Source organism: Crinia signifera, chromosome 1 (assembly GCF_055691185.1).
Source record: "Crinia signifera chromosome 1, ASM5569118v1, whole genome shotgun sequence".
In the NCBI taxonomy this organism is placed as follows: domain Eukaryota; kingdom Metazoa; phylum Chordata; class Amphibia; order Anura; family Myobatrachidae; genus Crinia; species Crinia signifera.
In genome coordinates, this window is record NC_139217.1 from 49,204,099 (window position 1) to 49,225,605 (window position 21,507).

Below are 21,507 nucleotides of genomic sequence, written 5' to 3' on the forward strand. Positions count from 1 at the left end.
GCGGCAGGGAAGGGGTTACAGATGTATATATTACATATTACACCCGGCACACGCAGTGTAGCCGGAGCAGGGCGGCAGGGAAGGGGTTACAGATGTATATATTACATATTACTCTGGGCACACGCAGTGTAGCTGGAGCAGGGCGGCAGGGAAGGGGTTACACAGGTATATATTACATATTACACCCGGCACACGCAGTATAGACGGGGCAGGGAAGGGGTTACAGATGTATATATTACATATTACACCCCGCACACTCAGTATAGTCGGAGCAGGGCGGCAGGGAAGGGGTTACAGATGTATATATTACATATTACACCCGGCACACGCAGTATAGCCGGAGCAGGACGGCAAGGAAAGGGTTACAGATATATATATTACATACTAGGTGATTCATCGCGCCCTACGGGCGCTCTTCACACCGTCGTAAGGGGCTGCGCCCCCTTAATTTGTGAACGTTTGTATATGAGAAATATGGTTAGAATTGTATGAAAGATGCCCTGTATTGCAACTTAGGTGTCCGCGAATCGCGGGAGGGGGGGTCGCGGAGGGTGCCGCGAATTGCAGGAGGGGGGGTCGCGGGGGGTGCCGCGAATTGCAGGAGGGGGGGTTGTGGGGGGGTGGATGCTGCGAATCGCGGGAGGGGAGGGATTGCAGAGAATCACGGGAGGGGGGTCGCGGGGTGGGTTGCCGCAAATCGCGGGAGGGGGGTTACGGGGGCGGGGGTTGCGGCGAATCATGGTAGGGGGGGTCGCGGGGGTGTGCCGTGAATCACGGGAGGGGGGGTCACGGGGTGGGGTGCCGAGAATCGCGGGGGGGGGGTGTGTGTGTGCCGTGAATCGCGGGAGTGGGGGTTGCGGGGGGGTGGGGGGGGTGTGACGCGAATCGCCACAAGAAAAAATCAACACAGAAAGGTCAACACATGTAAATGTTGACATAAGTGTGGCACTTCATTGGTGTCCATGTCGACACATGAGAATGAATATGAAAACATTCAAAAAATGAAAAAAAAAAACTTCAAAAACTCATGTCAACCTTCTTCATTGTCGACCATAGCCATGTCAGTGTTTTCCATGTGCAATTTAATTCTGGAGCTGCCGCGAATCGCGGGGGGGTGCCGCGAATTGTGGGAGGGGGGGTCGCGGGGGTGGGTGCCGCGAATCGTGGGAGGGGGGGTACGGGGCGGAGGTTGCGGCGAATCATGGGAGGGGGGGTCGCGGGGGTGTGCCGTGAATCACGGGAGGGGGGGTCACGGGGTGGGGTGCCGAGAATCGCGGGGGAGGTGTGTGTGTGTGCCGTGAATCGCGGGAGTGGGGGTTGTGGGGGGGGGGGGGTGACGCAAATCGCCACAAGAAAAAATCAACACAGAAAGGTCAACACATGTAAATGTTGACATAAGTGTGCCACTTCATTGGTGTCCATGTTGACACATGACAATGAATATGAAAACATTCAAAAAATGAAATAAATCTTCAAAAACTCATGTCAACCTTTTTCATTGTCGACCATAGCCGTGCCAGTGTTTTGCATGTGCCATTTAATCCTGGGGCTGCTGCGAATCGCGGGGGGTGCCGCGATTTGCGGGAGGGGGGGGTTGCGTGGGGTGGGTGCCGCGAATCGCGGGAGAGCGGGGTTCATGGGGGTTCTGGTGGGGGGTTGCCGCGAATTGCGGGAGGGGGGGGTCGCAGGGGGGTGCCGGGGTGCCGCGAATCGCCGGAGGGGGGGTTGCGGGGGGTGTGACGCGAATTGCCACAAGAAAAAAATCAACACAGAAAGGTCAACACATGTAAATGTTGACATAAGTGTGGCACTTCATTGGTGTCCATGTCGACACATGAGAATGAATATGAAAATATTAAAAAAATGACAAAAAAACTTCAAAAACTCATGTCAACCTTTTTCATTGTCGACCATAGCCATGTCACTGTTTTCCATGTGCAATTTAATTCTGGAGCTGCCGCGAATCACGGGGGGGGGTGCCGCGAATTGCGGGAGGGGGGGTCGCAGGGGTGGGTGCCGCGAATCGCGGGAGGGCGGGGTTCACAGGGGTTCCGGTGGGGGGTTGCCGCGAATTGCGGGAGGTGGGGGGTCACGGGAGGGGGTGCCGCGAATCGCGGGAGGGGGGGTTGCGGGGGGGTGTGACGCGAATCGCCACAAGAAAAAATCAACACAGAAAGGTCAACACATGTAAATGTTGACATAAGTGTGCCACTTCATTGGTGTCCATGTCGACACATGACAATGAATATGAAAAAATTAAAAAAAATTAAAAATAAATCTTCAAAAACTCATGTCAACCTTTTTCATTGTCGACCATAGCCATGTCAGTGTTTTGCATGTGCCATTTAATCCTGGGGCTGCTGCGAATTGCGGGGGGGGGGGGGGTACCGCGAATCGCGGGAGGGGGGTCGCAGGGGGGGTGCCGCCAATCGTGCAAGGGGGGGTCGCGGGGGGGTTCTTTTTGCCGCGAATCGCGGGAGGGAGGTCGCGGGGGGGTGTTTTTTCCGCGAATCGGTGGGGGGGTCACGGGGGAGGGTTTGCCGCGATTCGCGGGAGGGGGGGGTCACGGGGTGGTGGTTATGCCGCGAATTGCGGGAGGGGTCGTGGGGGGGTTCTTTTTGCAGCGAATCGCGGGAGGGGGGGTCGCGGGGGTGTTTTTGCTGAGAATCGCGGTAGGGGGGGTCACGGGGGAGCGGGTGTTTTTGCCGCGAATCGCGGGAGGGGGGGGGGGCGCGCGGGGGGGGGGAGGGGAGGTTTTGCCGCAAATCGCGGGAGGGGGGCGCTCATCTGGTGGCTTTGGAGTAGCAGTGCTGGGCAACATGGGAAGGCAGTGGGTGTCTGGCAATGACCCTCTCCAGGAGGGACACAATGCTCTGTTTCTAGACTTCCCCTTAATGTATGATTGCCATCACCTGTTTTAAACAGGTTAATTTCTCAGAAAGGTGTTCAGCACAGATGAAGGCAATCACACATTAAGAGGAAAGTCCAGGAACAGAGCGTTATAGACACAGACACCCACTTTGAGTGACAGATGTAGCCAAATATATAGGAGATTACACCCGGCACACGCAGTATAGCCGGAGCAGGGCGGCAAGGAAAGGGTTACAGATGTATAAATTACATATTACACCCGGCACACGCAGTATAGCAGGAGCAGGGGGGCAGGGAAGGGGTATATACATGATATATATATTACATATTACACCCGGCACACGCAGTATAGCCGGAGCAGGGCGGCAGGGAAGGGGTTACAGATGTATATATTACATATTACACCCGCACACGCAGTATAGCCGGAGCAGGGCGGCAGGGAAGGGGTTACAGATGTATATATTACATATTACACCCGCACACGCAGTATAGCCGGAGCAGGGCGGCAGGGAAGGGGTTACAGATGTATATGTTACATATTACACCCGGCACACGCAGTATAGCCGGAGCAGGGCGGCAGGGAAGGGGTTACAGATGTATATGTTACATATTACACCCGGCACACGCAGTATAGCCCGAGCAGGGCGGCAGGGAAGGGGATACAGATGTATGTATTGCATATTACACCCGGCACACGCAGTATAGCCGGAGCAGGGCGGCAGGGAAGGGGTTACAGATGTATATATTACATATTACACCCGGCACACGCAGTATAGCCCGAGCAGGGCGGCAGGGAAGGGGATACAGATGTATGTATTGCATATTACACCCCGCACACGCAGTATAGCCCGAGCAGGGCGGCAGGGAAGGGGTTACAGATGTATATATCATATATTACACCCGGCACACGCAGTATAGCTGGAGCAGGGCGGCAGGGAAGGAGTATATACATGATATATGATAAATTACTCCCCGGGGTAGCCGCACGTTTTCAGAGATTCAGGAGGTCCGTGACGCCACCACATAGAGGCGTGCCCCCTTCACCGATCAGGGGCGTGGCTGCAGGTAGCGGGCACGCCCCCATTCGCTGGAGATGCTGTCAGTGGGAGGAGCCGCTCACTCTCGGACACGCTCCTATCCTCCAGCAGCGCTGCTACTGCCGCCGCTGGTGCCATAGTAGGAGGGAAGGGACTAAACGCCGGGCACCCAGAGCAGCGCTGCCCCCTGTGCTGCTGGACTGCGTCCCGGGAGAGCATCTATATAAGCCGCAGGTAGGTGATATACTCAAGACCCTCTTGCTGTTCTGATCCCATTAATGGTAAACTTCTGTCCTAGCTGTTGACCCTTTGCACTGCTGAGAGTCTCCCGGACCGACCCTCACATCAGATACTTTTGCATGGACAACTCATGACATAAATGCATAGAGTTATCATGGTGCACAGAACTTCATATGAAGCCTGTGCTGTTCTAACATTGCATTTGGGTGGGAGATGCAGAATTCCTGCTCTATATATATATATATATATATATATATATATATATATATATATATATAAAATATGTGTGTGTACCTAATGCATATGGTGTTGCTGACCCCCTTACTTTTGCGTTCCATAGGTGTTTTTGGAAGTATTGCCAAGGAGAGCCGCAGGAGGATTACAGCGCTGGGGCCACCTGAGCAAAGCATGCGACCAGAGGATGCCTAAGGCTGGAGGGGGCAGCAGCTTAGCCCCTTGCCGAGGGATTTCTGTGGGAATGATCACTGTGTGGGGCACACTCTGCTTTTTCCTGGTGACAGTGAGCGGAGTGCCAGCAGCCAGGCTCCCCATTGCAGAGCCAGAGGAGGACGCGGCGGAGAAAAAAGCATCAGGTAAGTCCCCCGGATCCACCCTGTGACAGCTTACCCTTGGTTTCGCAAACATGCACAGTGTTTGCCTGGCCAGGAAGGAGAACCAGTCTTTTCTTTTGCAGCTGGGAACAGCATATAGAGTAAGGGGGGGACACTGGTGTGTTTCCCATCCCCGCTGCTGCCTATGGATTGAGCTGGCCCATGAGAAATGTAAATTTTGCATGTTGTCCCTGACTTACATTAGGAGAGCAGCAGGAGGGACACTGTTTGAGGAGGCTAATTAATCACTGGGCTACTTGACTTGCAGATTAACTCTTTGGACGCCCTTTTTTTTTAGGTTGTTTATGTAGGGTTAGTGTCTAATGTGTGTACGGTACTGTACAATGCTGTGCGGTAGAGACAATTACACAATGGTGTAAAAATGGGGTGTTTTGTAGAGGTGTAATCCTTGCATTGAGTTTACTTAAAGTGTAGGTTTAAATGATTTATTGAGTCCAGATTAACAACATAGATGGGGTTATAGGATTGGCGGTACTTCCTCATCTTTGCGGCCACCGCTACGAAACTTACGCAGTGCTGCTAAGCATAGTCGTCCCCTTGCGGGCGCACTTCACTCGCCACGATTCGAGCTTAGTGGCTCCCTCCGCTTCGCTCGCCACAACTTTACTAAAGGTAATAGATGGTGCCGTGGACCCAGGGTGGTGGCGTGATTTGTAACGGTTCACTCGCTTAAAATCCTTATGTAGCTGCTAACGTAACTGGCGTATCGGTGGCCGCAAAGATGAGGAAATACCGAATTCGCTATTGTGTCTAAACTGAAAATTAATTTATTTGATCCCTATGGGTTTTTTTTTCCTGTCCCAACAGTTTATGGTGTAAAACCTTTGCCGGTTGCTGTTTGATAACTTTCTTGTAATATTGTGCTACACTGAAGCAGGAGGTCCGTTCTATACTGAAGTGACTGACCAGAGACTTTTTCTGCGGTATCTTATGCCTGCTGGTTGATACATTGCTGAGCAGGGGGGTATATGGGTCATTGCACCTCTGCAAACTGTACATTCGCTTACCGGTGGTGTGAGATTTCCGTGGTTTGTGTCATTCATTCATTGTGTATGCTTAAATTGCAAGATGCAGCTATCACCAATTGAATGTCACTTATGGAGCAAGCTGTGGTCCTTTCCTTGGTTGCCTCATCTGGTACCTTTCCTCAGTGGGTTATGTACCCTGTGTAATTTATTGACCATCATGGCTGCACCAAACGTGCACTGTACCTGTAATGTTCAATGTTTGTTTTCTTCATGCTGTTTTTGATGCTTGGGTACTTATGTAGTAACTGGGCTGCCGATTTTTTGATTGTATGCCTTAAGTTAAGGCATACAATCAGATGCGATGCGATGCGATATCGCATCGCATCGCATCCGATATCGCATCCGATATCGGATGCGATGACCCGATTTTTCCATAGGAATCAATGTTAAAATGATTCCTATGGAAAAATGGGTCCTTTTCATACCCCTACTATCCAAGTGGGCATGGAGTTGGATATAAACCTGTGGCGAGCGTAGCGAGCCACCGAGCCCGAAGCGTGGCGAGCGAAGCGAGCCCCGCGAGGGGACGGTATTCGTCCCCTCGCGGGGCTCGCTTCGCTCGCCACGCTTCGGGCTCGGTGGCTCGCTACGCTCGCCACAGGTTTATATCCAACTCCATGCCCACTTGGATAGTAGGGGTATGAAAAGGACCCATTTTTCCCATTGAATTCCATGTTAAAATGGACTCAGTCCATTTTAACATTGATTCCTATGGAAAAATCGGGTCATCGCATCGCATCGCATCGAATCGCATGGTCGCATGCGATGCGATGCGATCTCCCGATCCGACCCGATTTAGAAATCGGCAGCCCAGTTACTACATAAGTACCGATGCTTGTAAAGAACAAAGAGCGCTATATAAATAAAATAATTATTATTTGCTGTATAACGCAACCTTCTTTTGCAAATTGGTCATGGCTCATGTGCTTGAGAGTCAAAACGGCGTGGCGATGATCTAGTCAATGAAATATCATAAATCAGGTTCCAGGGTATTTATTTTGGTTCATTAGTTGTAAAAAGCAAAATCCAGTTTCCAGTCACTTTGCATTTGCCAGCAAAGAAAAGCAGTGAGGGCTCCAGTTTGAGTGAAAATTATATTATTGCAGCACCCTAAGTCCATAAAGTGATTTTACATGAGGGGGAACCAAATTTCCCAGAAGCACATGTTGTTACTTCAAATTCAAGTAAATATATCTGCTCAGATAGTCACAAAACCATGTATCATGGCTAAAGAAATGGACTAGGGTCCAGAGCCGAATTTCCCATTAGGCACGTGAGGCACGTGCCTAGGGGCGGCACATGTTTGGGGGCGGCACTTGGATGCCTCTGATGGTACTGTCAGCCAAAAATGTACCAATAACTGCAAAATATCCACTGTACTGTATTATATTCCATCTTAAATAGAGTGTAAATGGATGGGACATGCAGATACTGCCCCTGTAACTGTCCTACGTAGTAAATATGTATTCATAATAAAAGAACATGTCACAGTTAGTGGCTTTTTTTATAAATCCATTATATTGACTATTATCAAATGAGGGCTTATAAGTAATCAATAAACATAATACAATTAGGCGGGGGGGGGGGGGGGGGGCGAACATTATTGTTGTGCCTAGGGGCGCCCTCATCCCTAAATTCGCCCCTGCTAGGGTCCATAAGTGTACACCTTTTGTGTGGTGAGAATGACAGGCAGCTGTATCCTAAAGTAATATCCTCGTCATCTGTCTGGAGGGAAAGTAATCCTGCCGGGATAAATGTGAGAAAAGTGTAATTACTGTCATATGGCGATGGAGAGGATGATCACTTAGAACATAATACTCTCCCCATTATTTATAATATTCGTTTTTTTATTCACTGCGATGAATAAAGACACCTCCATTGTGCATGAAGCACTGCGATTAGTTGTTCTTCAAATAATTCTGAGGCTATGGGGGAGATGTACCAAAGGTTGGAGGGAGATGAAGAGAAAGCCGTTCCGCTTCTAACTGTCATGTTGCAGGCTGTGTTTGAAAAATGACAGGAGCTGATTGTTTGGTAGTTTCTCTTTCCAAGACTTGCTACGTCTCCCCCTATCGGTTCATGGCTGTCCGTGTAAACACCTGCAGATACCCTCCGCTGCTTATCTGGCGTCTCAGTCGTATTCGAAGCCTGCAGCTATGTAGCAGATGTTGAACTGCAACTGTGAACATGCTCACTCATCAACCTTTCATTACAAAGGGGGTTTATTTTATTTTGTTGCTTATGCTTATTAATGGAGATATTAACTTTTCTCAGGTGTAGTGTACTGCATGCTGGGAGTTGTAGTGCAAGAGCGCAACCAGTGCTGGCCGTCAGGTGTGAGTTATGGAAATATTGTGCCCAGTTTATTGTATGCCGATTGCCCCTGTGACGGTTTGTTTGTCTTTGGACCATAAATCTGTTCATCGACAATACATTCACTATGTGTTGTGTTATTGGTGGGACTGGCTGTCCGTTATCTGATCGCGGAACAGATTACGTTCTCACACGCATGCAGTTGTTGTGGATGCAGGGATATGTATGGTGCTGAGCCACTGTCATTAAGGGTTAATATGAATGTAAAATTTGAGGTAGATGAGGTGAAATATTTGGATATGGGGGAGATATATCAAACTTTGGAGCGTGGTAAAGTGAAGCCCAAAATGACCAATCTGGTTTTGTCTGTCATTTTGAAAACCTTGATAGGTAAATGACTGAAGCTGGGCAACTTGTACACATTTTCTGTCTCTCCAAGACTTGGTACAACTCACCACATTGTTTTGTTCCCCGGTTTTCATTTCAAAATCCAATTGTATCTTTGTTTTGAGTGTATATGGTTATGCATTTGTACAAGCGGGGGGGGGGGAGGGGGGGGGGAATAAAAAAAAAATATAAATTGCTGGAATTTAATTGGTCGCTGTGGCAAACTCCTCCATCTTTCCCCCCTTTTGAAATGGTTCGTAAGCCCACAGTCCCATGGACTCCCTTATTCCCCAGCGAGTCTGAACACAGGGCCTTATTCAGATCTGAGTTTAGTACAAATTTGTTTGGAAAATGGGCAAAACCATGTGCACTGCAGGTGGGGCAGATGTAACCTGTGCAAAGAGAGTTAAATTTGGGCGGGGTGTGCTGAAACTGAAATCTAAATTGCAGTGTAAAAATAATGCAGCCAGTGTTTATCCTGCACAGAAACAAAATAACTCGCACAAATCTAACTCTCTCTGCACATGTTACATCTGCCCCACTTGCAGTGCACGTGGTTTTGCCCATTTTCCGAACAAATTTGTACTGGGCTCAGATCTGAATAAGGCCCAAAGTGGGGAATGGGTGAGATGTTGTGACGTTTACACCCCCCCCCCCCCTTCTCACCTGCTGTGACGCGATTTACTTGTCCGCCTGCACAGAGCGGAGGCAGCTATACTGTGGGCGACACTTATAATCCTGAGAGAGCAGCCTATCATTTCATTAGAAAGTAGTGACATCACCGAGGCAGGAGGATTATGCTTTGTACATGTGTTTTGCTGAGGGTGCATATTTGATTTATTTGTTAAAGCTGAGCATTGAAGAGATGTATCAAAGCTCTGAGCAAGATCAGCTTCTGTTACTCCAGTTAGAAGTTGATTGGTTGGTACTACTTTGGGTTCTATTCACTAATGTAGCGTTCTGAGCACTCAGCAAGATTGGACAGCGTTGTGAGCGCTGTGTGCCGAGCGATCTTCCGGTTCAGTGTTCTCCGGCGAGAACACTGGCCATGACTGGCGATCTGACTAGATTTATCCAGCATGCAGGAATCGCCCGGCAATATAGAAACCCGGGCCCACGCATCACTATTGCTTTGGCCCCTACACACGGAGCGATGTAGGATAATTTTCAAAGAGATCTGGTCAGATAGCTTAGAAATTGGTCTGCAATTACCCCGTGTGTAGGTCCCCATAAGCCTTGGAGCGAGAGATAAAGTACTGACTTACTGGCTCCTAACTGCCATTTTCCAGACACCGCCTTCCGCGCGCAGCACTTAGGAGCTGATACTTTATCTCCACCCTCCTTATCGCGCTCCAAAATTTATCAAATGGACTCCTTGATCCATCGCTCTCAACTTTGTCTCTCCCCAAAATGTTTTACAATAGTGTTTGTTAAAATGTGGGTGCAAGCTTTAAGGCCGTATATTCGACGGTTGCTCCTCCAGTGTTAAAAAGTCCCAAATATACCAGGACACAGAGATTCACGTTCGGTTTTTTTGGTACATACCTGGAGTTATAAGCCTCTGCTCCCCATAAACACTCGTGTCTATGAGAATTTCTCATAGATACTCATGTAATAAGATAGATACTCATGGAGCGCACTGTCCCCGGTGTCCCCAGTTCCCCTGCGCCCGTGACCTCTGCAGGCAGATCAGACCTAGCAGCCTACTCTTATAGGTGGAGGGGAGACTGGCTGCAACAGAGCCTTTTTTATCTCCTAAGCGCTCATGTTGCTCATGTTGCTCGCCATGAAAGGAAAGCTCTTTCCGTCAAATGGTGCGTGTGTTATTAGCTCATTAGTGGTGCTTGTTGTTCGGTAGATTTTGCGTTTACAGTCTAAGCTCTTATTTTCCATAAAAGGGGCTTGGAAAAGGTTTTTTTTTTTTTTCCCCTAGTGAGCTAATTCTCCACACGGGGCTGTGAATGTGGTAACAGCTACTGCTTTGTGCTGGCGCTGGGCTACATAAAACACACATTGAGGGGAGGCATTCTGGAGGTATGTGCGTGTGCGCTCGTATGAATGAGGCCCATTAGGCAACGCAGGGCCGGTGTACATTTTCACATCCCCGCAGGGAAGTGCTGTAGTGCTGGTAAGAAGGAGGCAGATGGTGGTGCTGTTGTTGAATAGAATCCAAGCCTAAAACACTGGGGGCCTCATCCAAGCTTTTTTTTTTTTTTTTTTTAAAGAAAATTTTTTTTTTTGTTTTTATTCCCCCTCAGAAGCTGCTGAACACAGAACAATGTAAAAAAAATCCTCCGCTTTTCTCTTTTTATGAATGAAATTGAAGAAGCAGAGGGATATTTGAATGTGTATGCCGCTCTCATTCGCTGTGATTAGCAAGGTCAGCAAACTGTTATACTGCTGGCGAATGACGGTCCATTCAGAGCGGCCAGAATGGGAATTGGTGTTCGGGGAATAGAAAGTGTGCGCACGGAAGGGGGGTGATGCCCCCCCATTTTAATTTGCATTGCTATTCATGTCAATATTTTAATGCTGGCCAGTTTGTTAATACTAGGGCTGTTAGTCTTGCACATACTGGTCCCAGCAGCTATGTTGAATTGGGAGCCACTTTGCGTTCAAGTCTGTAAGATGAAGGTCTTGGATAAACAGTATTCTGTGTAGGGTTTGTATGTTCTTGCGTTACCATGTTTAAACAAAAACAAAGTTGGTGGTTCATTGGGAATAAAGGATCCTAGTGTGCGTTCATAGGGTGAAAATACCTCTGTTGCGCTCTAAGGGGCTTATTTATTATACGCATCGAGTTTTGAAACTTGTTGTTTATGATGAATTCTGCTCCAACCAATCTGCTCCTAACTGGCATGTGCTTGAAAAAAATGGCAGTTGTGGGCGGATTGGCGAACCAATCATCCTACACGGCGCCAAATGTGTCCAGCTTCAAAAAGTGCTAAAACTGAGGGATAAACAACCAGCCAATCCGCTTCTGTCATTTTTTTTTTAAACCAATTGCGAAATGAGAGTTTGAAGCGGATTGGCTAGTGCTTTATCACTCTAATCTCCGTGATGTCATAAAACCCCCTCCTTATAAGTACATCAGCATTTACCGGTGTGCCCCCGTGGCGCGCGGTGTGCGAGGGGAAATACGCGTAACCTGCGGCCCGCCTCAGCAGGGCATTAGTACAGGTTAATATTTCGGGCCTGGGTGTTTTGTCGGCATGTGCTTTCCGAGGGAAAGGTTTATTGCAAATAACGCTGAATTCTAATCATGGCCTAATTACAGGGTGTTTTTTTATAAGTGCTCCTCATACGCCAAAGCTTCATATGACAAACAAGCGTGTTACAGTATGTGCTATTCCGCGGTTATTTTCCTCTGTTTTATACTTGTACAATAACACTATAATCTTGTGTAATTGGGAAGCAAATACCTAGAGAACATTTTGTTCGCTCTGCATCAAACGCTCTCCTGTCTTTCTCGATCCCTATGGAGAACTGGTTGCTGCTTGATTTACTAAACTGTTGTACACCATATTCCTATATTCACACGCACAAGAGAAATTTAAAAAATCAGCCGTTATATTCTAAACCGCTGGACTCCATTACCCTCTTTGGACTCTTATAATGGTGGAATTCTGTGGCTGTGGTCGGTAAAAATGCATCTGCCATGTCCGCCTTGTAAAGAGTTTATGGACGTAACTCCCGGACAGGCGGATTGGAGCCTCAGTTTCCGGGTGTAGGACCCCGGTGGCATAAATGCGTTAAACTGCATGGAGATGGGGGGCCTCATTAGTCTTGGTACCATCTTCTGAGAAACCTAGTGTTCATTCTAGCACCCGCCATCTTTGAAAACCCATGCAGTTCCTGTTCCCTGCCTGGGGTGTCGCTGTCTGCTGTGGTGTTTCTAGCACAGGTCTGTTTTGCATATCAGTGCTCATATACAGACCACCCTGCACTACAGCAGACAGCGACACCGCAGGCAGGGAACAGGAACGGCATGGTTTTCCAAAGATGGCGGGTGCTAGAACGAACACTAGAAACCAGTTAAAAAGCTTATCTATTGCCGGTGCTGGTGTCATCCTCCGCGCAGTGCAGTATTTCCCATACTCTGCCTTTTGCAGTGCAGGGGTTAAGGATATCCATGTTTAAACATAGGTCACTTAATTAGTACCTCTGTCAATTTTATTTAAATGGGGCTGTAATGCCATTTGGTTAATACATACAGATAATAAAGTGTTTTTCCTTAGCTTCTCTGATTTGTTGGTTCCTTGTTCTGTGCGGCACCTTGTTCCTTTCTCTAGCATCGTCGGTGCTGAATGCAAGTTCTGTTTTGCACATTGACTATAGTGTCTTCCACTGTACCACCCCTAACAGGGCACAATATACAGGTAATCTCATTATTATAGGCTGCACATTGCTTTTTATGTGACGGAATCCAGCAGAGAGTAATGCTACAGCTCCGTTCAGAGTCTTTCTTATGAGGATTAGTCCGCCTGATGTGATGTATCAGTGACAGTGTGTGTATGTCACTGTGTCTATTGCTCAGTAAAGGGCTACTGAGGTCAATACATTGAATTCAGAGTAAGATGTCCTCTGCTCAGCTTTCCCTATTATACCGATGTGAATGTTGTGTTGTCATTTCAAGGGCACCCTGTGGGGAGATGCCTGGTTTTATGGCAGTGGCTTGTAAGGTCTGGTGACTATGCCCCAGTGACCAGAAACCTCATGGGTAGGAGATGATGACGATGATTATTTAAACTTTTTTTTCTTTATCCGAATATAACTTATGCAGCAGTCAATCGATTTAATATATGTAATCTTAAACTAGCCCCAAAAAAAGTGCAGCCTTTGATAGCAACAGAATCAGCCAATTAGGTGTCATGATTACTTGGCAAGCCAACATTTACATTTTATTTTTTCCTGTGGTGGTACCTCCTCACCTGCAGGGGGTGCTGTGGCTACAGGGGCCACTCTGCTGATGTCATCTTTTTTTAAGCACACACATGGGCCGGTGCATGCATAGAAATGCAGGAAGTGGGTGGCACAGCAGCGCGGGAAACCTCAGGCAAGTGGAGCGATATGAGATAGCTGAGATCGGCAGGTTTGACAGTCAATTGGCCAACATCAAAGGTCAACAGGCACAAGATCAACCTGGAAAATTTTGGATCAATGTCGACACTTGCTATTAGTATAATGCGCTTGTTTGGCATGATCCCAAGTCACAATTGTAGTATACGTGGATCGTAAAGTCCAGCAAAAGAAAAAAGTAAAAAACCCATGTCGATGTTCTGCTTGTGTCTACCCTTTGTCAGCGTCACTGTTGGCCTAGCACCCAGATACTGATTACTTTGTCCATAGGGATTGTTCATGCTGGGTTTTTACCCTGGCCTTCATAGGGATAAATGAACTAAAGCTTCTAAAAATTAAGAGGTGGTGTTGCCCATAGCAACCAATAATTCTGTCTTATCTCTATAAATGACAGCATCTGATTGGTTGCTAAAGTCAACACCACCTCTTTTCATTTGTAGATGCTTTAGTAAATTGACCTCATAGAATCCCCTGAAGAAGGGTTGGGATCCTTTGGTCGACATGGGTCTAGGTCGACAGGATATTAGGTAGACATGGGCAGGGTCTACATTGGTTTTTTCACTGTTTTTTTGCCCCGAATGTCAACATTGTCGACATGGACACAGTTTGAAGTGCACCGCATCCCCTCGCTTCGCTCGCGATGCTTCGGGCACTATTTTATTCTCCCACCACGCCCCATGCCCTGGATGATAGGGCATGAAATACCGCCTGTCGGCACAAGAAACAGCAAAAAAAAAACATGTCGACCTATTGCTTGTGTCGACCGAATTGCCTTTCGACCTAGACCCATGACCGTATCCCCTGAAGAAATAGTGTTTTATTGGAAGTTATCATTTCTTACATTTTTAACATGAATTGTTCTAAGGGCGAGAGTGAGCTATTTTGCCCGAGGTGTGAGCGCTCCAATCAATGTCTTGTGAAATACCACGCAAATCTTTCCCACGGGCATTGCACTTTTTTTCATACTTTCCATCCGTTTTGTTGCGATATGTCCTTGAGCACTATCTTCTGTTTCAGCCTGTAATTGCTTCTAAGCCGATAATTGTCTTTTAAAGACCTTTTTTTTTTTACTCTGGTGAAATGCATGGAAAAAGCTCCTGTACTTATCTGTGACCCCAGTGATATGTAGGAGGGGGTGATGATATCAGTCCGTCCCCCCTTCTGCCAGCCACAGATACCAGTCTCGCATCAGAGGTCGTAGGATGTATGATGCATGTTTTAACAAGGTTCTAGAGTGCATTTTGGGACAGCGCTGTAGGTGTCACTGATCCTGTTTGTACCACTTAAGAGTAGCCCAGCTTGTTACAACAGTCACACAGTTCGCAGTGTTTCGGAGACACACAAACGGCCACTAGACATTTATATAGAGGATACTGCTTTGCTAGAGATTTGCTCTATTCCTGTATTTCTATGTGATTTGGAACACCCTTTTTTCTGGATTTGCTTGTGGCACTTTATGTAAATGTGGGGACAGACTCTGCAGGCGTTCTGGTAGATTAAGAACAGGTTCTAGCTGCTGGGAGGGAAATGATGGATGCAGTTACAGACATTCTTACAAGTAGACTAACCATTATTTGATTCATTAAACTCACCACTGTGGTTTGATGTGGGATGGTAGATTTTAATTCCAATGTATAAATGCTTGTTCCTGCTTCTCTGGGAACAGTACACCCTGTGGGAAAGTGTTATTTCTGTGGTTCCTCAACACCAGTTTTCACAATAGGGATGTGCAAAAACATGTTTTGGTGTCTACTATAAATGGTATCACTTGTTATTGTTTTGTCAGTTTGTTTTACAATTATTGGAACAATTGTAACCAGTCTAAAATGTTCCTTAGGACATGAACGCAGAATGCATGGCTTTGCGGCTTATTAATAAGTAATGGCGCCTCAATTATTTATGATTTTTTTTTTTTTTAACTAAGATGAAAGCTGATAGGCTGGTATTTTAAAGCTGATTTTTAAAATTATTTTGGGGTTATAATTGGTTGTCTTTTCGTGGTTTGAAACCTCTACCCCCCTATGCCATTTTAAAAATAAAAAGAATGGCGTTCTCTACCTCATCCAAGCACTGGAATCTATCGCATTTGGGGGCTTGGTGCATATGCCACATAAATTTCCACCAGAGGTTTTACGCATTTGACCAGCTTGCAAAATACATAATTACTAATAGGATTCATTTTAACTTTAAAAATAGAAAAAAAACTTTTTATACTGCAAGAATAGCTTCCACCACGTATATGAAAACCAATATCTATCCACGTAGTAGCTGGCAGCCATATTTGTACCTGCCGAATGATGTGTATTTTTCATGTCTTTGTGGCAGTCCTTGTTTTATACGCAGTTGCACAAATGCCCTTACTGTACACCTTTCCTTACCACATCCGGGTGTGGTTTAGGGTTCTGACAGTTGGGATCCCGACAGTCATTAGCCCAACGTCGGGATCCCGACTGCCCGGACTCAGACAGCATGGCGAGCACAACAAAGCCCCTTGCGGGCTCGCTGTGCTCACCAGGCTGCTGGCACTGTGGCTCGCTATGCTCGCCACCTATTCTATTCTCCCTCTATGGGGGTCGTGGACCCCCACGAGGGAGAATAGCCGGTGGCCATTGGGATCTCGACTGTCGGGGCCCCGTCCGGCACCCGCCACATCCAGCCACTCCAGACGACAGCGCTAGAATCACACAATCTGTAGGCGTTTTTGCGTGCGCCCATTTTTATGGACATATGAGTGTTTTTATTTTTACGCTATGCTACCCAAATGCTTTTACTGAGCAGATTTTTTTTTTTTTACTTTATCTTATTTCCTTCAAGCCTTCTTGCTTAGTATTTGGGGCCGTCACGAAAAACTAGCTCCTAGAGATGTGTTTATTGATCACTAACAAGTCCAGTCAATAATTTTTCCACCTTGGTCTGTAATTAACAAAATAACGATAAGAAAATAAACCTTACTAGTTATCTGGAAGATTAATGGGTCCCCATATCTGACGGGCCCTGTTTGAGATCGTCACAATGAAAAGTTAAGTTGCAGCAACTTATTGGGTGAAAGTGGAGAGATCATAAATTCAAGTGTTTGCTGGCTCATGGACTGTCTAAAAGGCAGCGATAGTGGGGGACCTTGTATGGTGGTATCTTCAGCAGATAAGAACTCAAGTGACACTTCTGCCTCTGATAAATCCCATTGCCGTTGCTAGGGAAGCTAAGTTTAATATTGTTCACGCTGGTAGATAAGGTGATGTAAATATGCAAGAAGTCATTAGTTGCTGGCTATCGCTGCATACCGCAGGCCGGCAGAACACTCTGGTTCTCAAAAGTGTCTGGAAGTGCTGGGATTTGTAGTTCAGCAGCGACTGAATAACTGAATTTTGTGTGTGTTTGTCATCAAAAGAAAGATTGATAAACTATCTTATAGAATTTGTCTTGCACTTTTTTTTTTTTTTAGTGTCCTTCATAAAAAAATATGTATGTGCATTCAAATGCATTTACAGGTGACACCAGCTCAGTGAAATGTATGTGTTTTAGATTTGCCTTTGGAGAAGCCCTAGGATATATAATTACAATACCTGTATGCAGTTGGTCTGCTTTATCTGACATGTTTTCTGACTATGTGGTCTGGCGACCTAGACATTAATAATCGCTGCAGTGTGTCAATTTTATAAACGGTCGTCAGTATAGTAACGGATATTTAAATTTTGAATACATTTTAGTACATAGCGCTGATAATGTAATCTGCCTTGATAAATAAGCCCTCAGACCTTTTCATTTTAAGGGATAAAATTTGCTAAGCTAACTTCAAAGGAAAAAGGTGTTGGCCAAAAAAAGCAATCAGAATTTAGCTAGCATTTTGTTGCCTGTACAGAATGGGAGCTGCAATCTGATTGGTTGATATGGGCAATGCCTCCGCTTTTTTTTTTTTTTTTGAAGCTTTAGTAAATCTGATGCCCTTTTGTTTTGCTGTTGTTGCTAATGAGTAGGTAATAAACAAGTTATCTGACTGTGACTGGCTTTTTGTAATGCGTAGGAATTCCCCACCCCACCACAAATAAAAAGCTTAAGCAGCCACAGAATTTGACACTTAACACTGACACATTATCTTAATTGATCTTTGACACCTTTACATTCCAGATGAAGATAATTGAAATGCAATTGACTTTTGAAAGAACTCCACATTCTGAATATAACATTCCTAAAAGTGGAGATTTTTGTAAAGCGACCCTGAGGTGAAAAATATTTCAGGCAACATCTATATTTTGCAGAAGAAGTTTTGTATTATTTTAAATTATTAATATAAAGTCCTTTGTGCTGTAAATGTCTTTTTTCCCCTTCGCCTCTGGCCACCTAGTTTCGAGACACCTGATATAGAAATGCAACCCACACATTTTTCCGTTTAATTAAACAGTTAACTTGTCATGCGTGATTGCTTTTCAGTTCATGAAACTGGGGATGCTGGTCTAGATTAATAATTCTTCCTCAATGTAGCCACGGAGATTCGCAAAAGATCGAGTTTGACTTTTTTAATTTTCTAGTACAACTGTATGTGTCTTCCTAATTAATAATTTAGTGTAAATAAGTGTAAAACAAATCAGCCGAGCAAATGTTTGAGTTAGCCGAAGCTCGTATCTCATTGGTTTGTTTCAGGCGCAATAAATGCTTGGAGGAGGCATTCATTACTCGGGACTCAAGTATTTATCAAAACTTGGAGTGAAAGTAGCCAATTGCACCCCTAACTGGCATTTTACAGGCTGTGTCTGAAAAATTTCAGGTTGGAGCTAATTGGTTGGTACTTTATCGGTCTCCATTTTTTCCCCAAGATTTTATACATCTCCCCCTAAGGTTTCTTCTAGATTACCTGGAACATTGAGGCAACCAACCATTACCAAAAACTTCCGAGCACTGTGGTAGCACCTTCAGTACCGTTACTGGCTAGGTGCGTTGTCTTATAAAATAAATTTACTGACGTGTTCCTTTAACATATATTACCCACTTTTGTTTAGATGGAAAATATCATTCATCTGCTGTTGCTGATCAGTCTGGAGTCTAGGAAAATAAACATTCAATTATCAGACTTTTTGTGGATATCACCAAAAAATTACAGCGAAAAAAGTGTCTTATCAGGATTTGCGTGTGAAATGGCTGTTCTATGCACAATAATCAAGCAATGATAGAAAACAAGGATTCTTCAGCAAAATAAGTGCCTAATTAGTCCTTCAGGGGAGTATTCCAGGGGAATTTGAACCAAATCCTGAAATTTTACCTATTAAATAGTGCTATTTCCCCAAGCTTCTCACCTACTGAAATTTGCGGTAAACCTATGGATAATTATCGCCATAATTTTATCGCAGACAATTATGTGTTATTATTTATAAACCGCTTCTTATATAGCGCACACATATTCCGCAGCGCTTTACAGAGAATATTTGAACATTCACATCAGTCCCTGCCCCAGTGGAGCTTACAATCTATATTCCCTACCACATGTACACGCACATTCTAGGGTTAATTTGGTTGGAAGCCAATTAACCTACCAGTATTGTTTTGGATTGTGGGAGGAAACCGGAGTACCTGGAGGAAACCCACGCAAGCACGGGGAGAATATACAAACTCCGCACAGTTAGAGCCATGGTGGGAATCGAACCCATGATCTCAGCACTGTCCTATAGCAGCTTATTAAAAGCCCCATTTTTACAGAGGAAATGGGTTATCGCAGCTATCTGAATGTCCCCCTAAAAACAAGAGCTATAAAGTCAGGGGCCACTATAAGTGAAGTGTATGACAGGCGATTCCCCTGTGATTTCCTACTAGTATACCCAGTGTGCATGTTACACATATAGATTCATTCGGTCATATACTGCAGCACAAATCGTGCTGCCCACGGAGAGTAACCCTGCAGATATTTCTGCTTAATGACATTAGGAGCCTTTATATAGATACACAGACCCATAGCGGTTGGCATACTGAATCCATCCTTGACTCTTCAAGCAAGGTGAGCCCCCAACAGTCAGCGATTGCAGTACTGTGCATTGTTATTATTGCGCTGTGACAGTTTAGATGACAAGCATGTGCTATGGTACCAGTAATGTGCTATTCCCTGCACACACTCTAATCCTTTGATATATAGTCCTTCAGATCTGTAATGTCCAGAATCCATTTATCCGGCAGCCCCTTACATCACAGGAAACATTGGTCGTCTCTGCATCCTTTAATCTTAGGCTATAGAATAAATCCTGTGTGCTTCCATTGATACCTGTACTCCAAGTGCTCCTGTTTTATAGTCTGGCCCTCGTACTCAATTGATTACCTCTTCTGTATTGTGGACATAAACCTCCTTGTACGTAGAATGATACTGTTAATAATGAGATGCTCTTTACGCCGCCCTCCGTATCATTATCACTGGTTCTGGAAATAGGAAGGAATAAATTAAATCTTTTCAGAAGTGAATAAAATAAGTATCCGAGGTATGGATACTACCACATCACTTTTGTCCACTTATAACTTTAGAAGTGATATTTATCAAACCTTGGAGAGAACGTATCGGTCATTCTGCTCCTAAATTGCCGTATTACAGGCTGTTTGAAAAATGAGAGTTAGGGCCTTATTTCCCGTTACTTTACCCCTCTATTTTCTCACTCTCCAAGGTTTGTATATTTGTCAACCGTTACTTTATCCCTCTCTACTTTGTCACTCTCTTAGTACATCTCCCACATAGTTTTGTGGCACAATTTCCGCATTCACCTGTTGTTGTTTTTTTTGTTCTTTTTCATCTACAGTCAAAATACAATGTAAGTTAAGGAACAGTCCGAACAAATATTATGCTTTACTAAGCATCTGGAAAAATACATATTTGGGGAACTTGTATGCACACAGTATATATATATATATTCACTTTCAGCCCTTTCACATCGGTGGAAACTTTCCTATGTGAGGTTTTGCTCATTAGCAGTCTGTCGTTGGCCTACCAACTGTCCAAATTACAGCCGTCGCCCCCGTAGCCAAAAGCCAGCATTGGAGGCGCACCGGGCGATATCCGGAAAAGCGGTCGTAAATGGCAAAACATTCGGGAAGGCATTGGCTTCATCTCGCTGCTGCCTGGAGACAAGGTGTTCCTATGTCACTGGGAAATTAAATAGATTTTTTTTTTCTTTTTGCTACGGAATTAAAACAAACAAAAAAAAGCTCCTGCAAGTCACAGGCTGTCATATTTAGTCACTAAGTGTTCCTCATAATGTATCACTTGGCTATAAGTCACGGTAATGAAGACAAATTGTGACCACAAGGTGTGAGAAATGCTGGCTCACGCTTGTAAGGTGTCCTATTTCTCACCTCCAGTAAGTCTGTGTGGAATCGTCCCTGCTCCCCCATCCAATTTCGGAAAAATCACCTACATTGGTCTGTCTCCTCCAACCTATATTCCAAGGTTGAGAAGTTGTGTTCCTTCACCTGTATCCTCCAGTGGCTGGGCAATGGAGGATGACACATGGGATAGTCTTTCTTTGGTGTTTGTTTTACAACATTCTTCTGTCCCTGGGACTAATTGAAAAGCAATTACCTTATAGTCACAGCTGGGTTCAACCAATGTATTCTACATGAAGCCATTCTTATGAAGGGCAGGGAGTTAAAAATGTATTTGGAGGATTCAATCCAGGTTTTAATCAATCCATTATTGTTACGTTGAGATAATGTTCATGTTGTGATTTCTGGGGTACTATACACATACGAATAGTCTTATTGTTATATTGAAGCAAATCTCCTTTGAAGGCCTGTGAGTTTAAGTTACTCTGTGGGTTTACAGCCCCCTGATGAAGTCTCTGCGAGATTAAACGCGTTGGGTAATGTTTCTTGTTTTGACCTTCAAACAATAACTGTCAGATTACTACAGCCTCAAAGAGCAACTGTATTTTATATTTTAATGGATAAAAAACA

At 45.3% G+C, this 21,507-nt stretch overlaps 1 protein-coding gene across 2 annotated transcripts in view; it reads left to right on the forward strand.

The window, feature by feature from the left end:
* Positions 1-3,994: 3,994 nt before the first annotated feature.
* FGFR3 (fibroblast growth factor receptor 3) overlaps positions 3,995-21,507 on the forward strand; it is a 78,908-nt gene continuing 61,395 nt past the window's right edge. For both annotated transcript variants that reach the window (XM_083150931.1, XM_083151016.1), the window contains exons 1-2: positions 3,995-4,142; positions 4,489-4,741. In XM_083150931.1, the coding sequence (XP_083007057.1) occupies positions 4,570-4,741 (172 nt within the window). In that variant the 5' untranslated portion in view covers positions 3,995-4,142; positions 4,489-4,569. The remainder of the gene's footprint in view (positions 4,143-4,488; positions 4,742-21,507) is intronic.